Genomic DNA, 6,080 nt, shown 5'->3' with positions numbered 1-6,080 from the left:
GCGTAGTTAATATTGCATACACATATCATGATACAGTTATACACGCAAGCACGTTATCGATGCCACGCGAAAATAATCAAAATCTCATCACACTGGAAAAGAGATAGGCTACAAAAATATTTAAAACGTTTTTATTTTTTTTTGTATGAAAAATATTAAAAAAAGATATCTTATGTACGAAAATTTAATGTTTTAGCTAAAAAATTAATTTGCTGCGAATTATCCTCTGTTTTGAGAAACAATTTATAAATTTATATATAACGCTAGTAATCAATAAGTAATGCAGATTAAAATTTCAGATAAATAAAAAAAGTATAGATGCTTAATACTTTCGGCCAAAGCTATAAGTCCACACATGCATTATATAATAATTACGAAACAGCGCAAATACATAATTCACTTGCATTTATATAAATTTAAAAAAAAGAAAAAAGAAATCTGCGTAAATCTGGATTCTATAATATTATTTTCATGAGAATTATTTACTTTATAATATATTTATAAAATATATATTTTCTCATGGTTTTTTTAAGTAGATATATTTTTTTTAAATATCAGACAATAGAATATTGGATAAGATTTTTTTATATTTTATATTTTTTATTTTCTCGAAATAATGTGAAAAAACATTCTTACTTTTTCCTTTGTCAATTTTGTATAATTCTCTTTACTTTATGTAAATTACTTTATGTAAATTGATACAATTTATTAATTTATTTTATATCTTGAATTTTTCAATCAAATTTAATGTTTTATATAACTTACAAACTGCCTTTAAATTCTCTTACAATTTTCTAATTAAATTTATCGTAAAATTTTTCCTAATATAATATTTGAATTTTTGTAAATTTTCATTATGAGGTCTTTCTAGAATTAATTTAAAATTAAGTGCCCAAATTCGAATCATGACACAATTATAAATATTTATGATTGTGACATAATTTAGAATGTGAATCAGCACCTTGTAAACGATGTTGAAAAAGAAGTTCTTTCATTTAAAAATTGATTGTTCTAAAGGTTAAATATCAATTATATTCATCATTCAACCGAAAGTTACTGTTAAACTTCCTCGATCATCTTGATGCATCTGATGATCGATTATGCTAATAGATTCCTTAATTTATTCATGACGTTTGTAGATTTATCGAAATGAGTAGCATAGTTTTTTTTAGATTCTAATATATAGAACTTCGTTGAATTTAAATGAAATACTTGGACACATATTTTATGATATTAATTCACTTAATTTAAGTTTTATATACGATGAATTAAAATAATTACTTTATTTGGGCATACTATTAGGATTTTATTAACCTCCATTTAACATTGAACTTTTTCTTGAGATATTTTGTATGAATAAGCAATTTTGTTAATAACAATAAAACATTCAAGAAATTGAAGGATGTTAAACTGTTAAATTTGTGCACATTTTTATTAGCTATATATATAACTTTTTATATCAATGAGTTTTATCAATAAACTATAAATTAATTTTTGCATCGCTCAAACGTTAATATTGCGTTTCTTGTCGTTTTTAGTATATATTTGACAGTGCAAAATTAATGGCTATCATTAATCTTTAAATCTTAAGTATTTTTTACAATATTTTTTATAGCAATATGCAACGATCGAACAACAAGTGCCAGTTGAATCGATAAAAAAATTTATAGTTTTGCGAAGATTATCATTTAATGCCGATTGTAATCATGTGCATAACTTGGTTATAACATAGTAGTCATTATACATGTGTCATGCTGTGAGAGAATATACTGCGAAACTATAAATTACAAACAAATTGCACTTCACTCTATTAATAAATAATATGGAATAATTAATAAATAAATATGGAAAAAGAAATCAATAAAAAGATAATAAATTAATGATCTTTTTAATCTTTGTAACTGTTTTTCTTTTCTAAATAACATATGTATAGCACAAAAAAGTTAACAAATTATTATAAGTTAATGAAATTTATGGTAATCTTAAATCTTAATTAAAAGGGAAACATTTATTTAGTTAAAAGGGAAACATCACTATTTATTTATGTAGTCAATATTTATTTATATAAATATATCTTTTAAAATCATTATGTCATTTTATTTATTGCGTTTAATTTGTCACTTATGCAGTATATTTCTATTATATACTGTTGTTAATGTACATATATTAAATGTAATTTATTACTTGTACGTTTATTATCAATTTCGAATTGCTGATAATAAAAAAAGTAAATATTTATTTTGGAACATAATAAATGGAACATAAAAAGATACTAGCAGTAAAGAAATCTAACATTCGTGTGCAATCTTTTTATTCGAATGTTTTTTTCCCGAGTGTTCTGTATATTATGATTATTTAATTTATTCAATCTTTTACAAATCACGATTAACAAAAGGATTACGATCTGCTAATTACGTAATTCAAAAAGACTAAAGATAGTTATAAATGAGAATAGGGCGTGTAAAACTAATTTACTCCGCAAACATAATGATCGTCTTTTCGACGCGCAACAGATTATAACGGTATTGCAACTCCTCAGTATAATTAAAGCCATTTAGCGAATTAATTCCACACTTACAACGATCTCGTATATGCCCGACGCCTTTCAACCATACGAATTTATTCTTAAATTCAATAAAATTCTGCTAAATAAACTGCTATTTAAAAAATTACATTCAGGAATGTAATTTTCATTCGGAAATGTATACATGCTCGTTCGTGTTTCTTTTAAACATTTTTAAACACGATTTAAAAAAATATTGAAATATACAAAATTTGGATGACAAATAATCGCCCAAAATACTTTTCCAGCTCACTTGATTTAAAAATTTCACAATTTTAAGATTCATACAAAAATTGTAATATTGCATAAATTTGTAAATATTGTTTGTGTCATATTTAAATTTTGTCCTATTTTAAAAAACGAAACATGATTTTTTTTTATTACGTAAAAATTGAAAGTTTAGAAAATAAAAATTTGTATGTCTTTTTATTAGTTTCTGTTGCATAATTTGTTAGCAAAGTGAAATATGATTTTAATTGTAGTTCTAAGTGTGATTATAATTGATTTGAGTTCTCCAACAAAAACACACACAACAGGATATCCTCTTGCATAACACACATCTAATGATCATATTAAGAACTCGCATGACATGAAAAATGGTTATTATTATAATTAATAAAATGTATGTAAACATTGTAATCAAATGATTTGAACATTATTGTTTCAGTATCTTATGAGTGGTTGGGCGAAAGGTTACAGTATCAATTGCCAACCGGTGGATTATTCGTCCAGCCCGATGGGCCTCAGAATGGCAAGAACCTGCTGGTGGTACTATTTTAGCAAATTTACTGAGTTCTTTGATACGGTGAGTATCGATTTTCACTTGACTCGTCGAGTAGGATAGAGTAGAACAGATGTTAAAATACGAAAGTTCCGTTCGATAAATTCATTTATAATTTCAACATAAATTTCGATAAGTATCTTCGAGTTTGAAATCCTTGTCTTTAAGAATCTTTGAATAATGGAAAAAATAATTGGGTCTTTTTTTATATCTATTGTTTTATTTTTTTAAAGATATATTGGAACTTCCCAATTTGCCACTCATTATATTCCTTTTTTTCTATTTGTGAATGTTTTATATCTGTAAATATTTTATAAAAATAAAGAATTCCTTATATATAAACTCGAATCAGCATTTATTATATTTTTAAAAAATTAGCAAAATAATTTGTTGGGGAAATATTTTAAGCAAATTATCGAAATACCAAGAAAGATGAATAGAAGAACCGAAAATTTGCATATTTTTTAGCTGTTCTTTATTCTAAGGAAAAAGAACCAACATGTTTCAACGCTTCATGTAATTCATCACGGAGTAATGCCCTTTTCTGTATGGATGGGAGTGAAATTTGCACCGGGCGGCCACAGCACGTTTTTTGCCCTTCTAAACACCTTCGTACACATTGTGATGTATTTCTATTACATGGTAGCCGCGATGGGACCGCAATTCCAGAAGTACATCTGGTGGAAAAAGTACCTCACTACTATGCAAATGGTAAGCTCAACGTTATCTCGCGTTATTACGAATTTAGAAGACAATTGTCTATTATACCATTTTATGCGATGTACTCTTTGCAAATAGCGTTCTATTCGTTATATTTCGCATTATATTTTGTCGACAATCATTTTATATTACTATTATTTACTATTTTAAAAATATATTCCATTTTTTAGAGATGACATTGTAATACTTATTTTATACTTTTTGAATGCAATAATAGAGGAACCAAAAAAAATAATTTTAGATATAAATTCATACTTGTAAAAGATGTGTAGGTAACTCTTAATTATAAAAACGACCGTTTTTCATGTCCAGTTGAATTAATTAAATAAATGAAATAGACAAAGCGGATTATAAGATGAATCACTGACCGAGTTCTCAATTTGAAATTTCATTCACTCTATAATCCTACCCATCTGTCAGTATATTACTGGTTTCTCTAGCCTTTAAAATACATCGATATATTTCAAACCATAGCGATTCTTCGCACATTTTATATGCCATAGAATTTTTTATTATCGCTTTTATTATTACTTACCTGATAATTTCTTTTGATTTCAGATACAATTTGTGATGATCATGTTCCATCAATTCCAATTGTTCTTCATCGAGTGCAACTATCCGCGAGGTTTCATGATCTGGATCGGCTTGCACGGTATCCTATTCTTCGGGTTGTTCTCGGATTTCTACAAGACGAAATATACGTACGACTCAAGGAAAAACTCCGTGAAGAAGATGCAAAACGGTATTTCCGGTGGAGCTTGCATGCCGGTTTTGGACGATAACGATAGCGCGACGCACAACGGTGTGTCCTCGTACACTACAATCTACAACAAGGAGTACAACAGCTGTTACAGCAACGGCACAAACAACGGTTACGTTGCCAATAATAACGTCACGGAGAAAAAACTCGCTTAGGACACGTGGGAAGCTCGAACATTTTTTTTATGTGCTGGTCAGCTGCTCGTCTTATTATACCTACAATTACCATTCTATCGTGAAAGATCACTTTGCAGCATGTCTATAATCTTAGACATGAGAATAAAAAGCCAAATTACACGCACGTGGTATGGAAGACAACGAGACAAGATCTCAGACGGAAGAACTGGCACGTATTATAAAGCGAGACATCTCGTTATTCTGCGTTGTTAGCAGAGCAGTAGTTGTGTTCACTAACATAGTATCATCGACGACAGGGCTGTTACTATCGACGTTAAAACTAATAGGAAGAGAAAGAAGAAAAAATAAATGCGATACAACTAATCGCCGAGGAAAAAAATTATTGTGAATCTTCATTTTCGGGTCTCTGTGAGATATGGCGTGGTCTTTAAATTAATAATTTATCTGCCATACGAAAATAGAATATTATTAATATTATTGGAAATCGTTAAGAGTACAGATAAGAATATTAGAAGGAAAAAAAACTAAAAAACTACTTTTGCGATTTCCGTGTTTGGCGTTATATGGAAACTGCGGTTTATAAAATCTTTAAATTACGACTAGTTTGACAAAGCTAATTAGAAATGAGATCACATTCGACGAAATGTGAAAATAAGCTGTAAGCTGGGTAACGTTAATACGCACACAACATGACGAAGAATTATAGAGTATTCATCGTTGATAACTATACTGGAAAGAACGACATTCGCTGTGCGTGCAATTTTTTTTGTACTGGTTGTGTACGTATTGAATACGAATGTGGATGTTTCTTAGTCGTACGTAACTTTTCAAAGCATCTCTTGTTGAGACACATTGCTGGAACTAAACTCCCCTCCCCCCTCCCTCATACCATCATTATCGACTCTGCCGATCCGGTTGTTTCATCTTCGGATAAACTATGTGATAATTTAAGAAATAAAAAAGAACGAAAGAACGACTAAGATGAGATTTATCAAAAGATTAAACAACCCAATCTCTGTCTCTTTCTAGCCCCGACTGTGTTCAAAACTCCGGTGTTCTTACAAATTAACGTACAAATCAATTCGCCCAAAATATCGTATAACAAAGTTGGCTGTATAA

At 28.7% G+C, this 6,080-nt stretch overlaps 1 protein-coding gene across 1 annotated transcript in view; it reads left to right on the top strand.

Annotated features, from left to right (window-relative positions):
* LOC108751003 (elongation of very long chain fatty acids protein AAEL008004-like) overlaps positions 1-6,080 on the top strand; it is a 47,134-nt gene extending 41,054 nt beyond the window's left edge. The window contains exons 4-6 of the mRNA XM_018490926.1: positions 3,231-3,368; positions 3,813-4,055; positions 4,623-6,080. Of these exons, the coding sequence (XP_018346428.1) occupies positions 3,231-3,368; positions 3,813-4,055; positions 4,623-4,979 (738 nt within the window). The 3' untranslated portion in view covers positions 4,980-6,080. The remainder of the gene's footprint in view (positions 1-3,230; positions 3,369-3,812; positions 4,056-4,622) is intronic.

Source organism: Trachymyrmex septentrionalis, unplaced genomic scaffold, assembly GCF_001594115.1.
Source record: "Trachymyrmex septentrionalis isolate Tsep2-gDNA-1 unplaced genomic scaffold, Tsep1.0 scaffold11, whole genome shotgun sequence".
NCBI classification, from domain to species: Eukaryota; Metazoa; Arthropoda; class Insecta; order Hymenoptera; family Formicidae; genus Trachymyrmex; species Trachymyrmex septentrionalis.
This window is presented reverse-complemented; position numbering and strand designations above follow the sequence as displayed.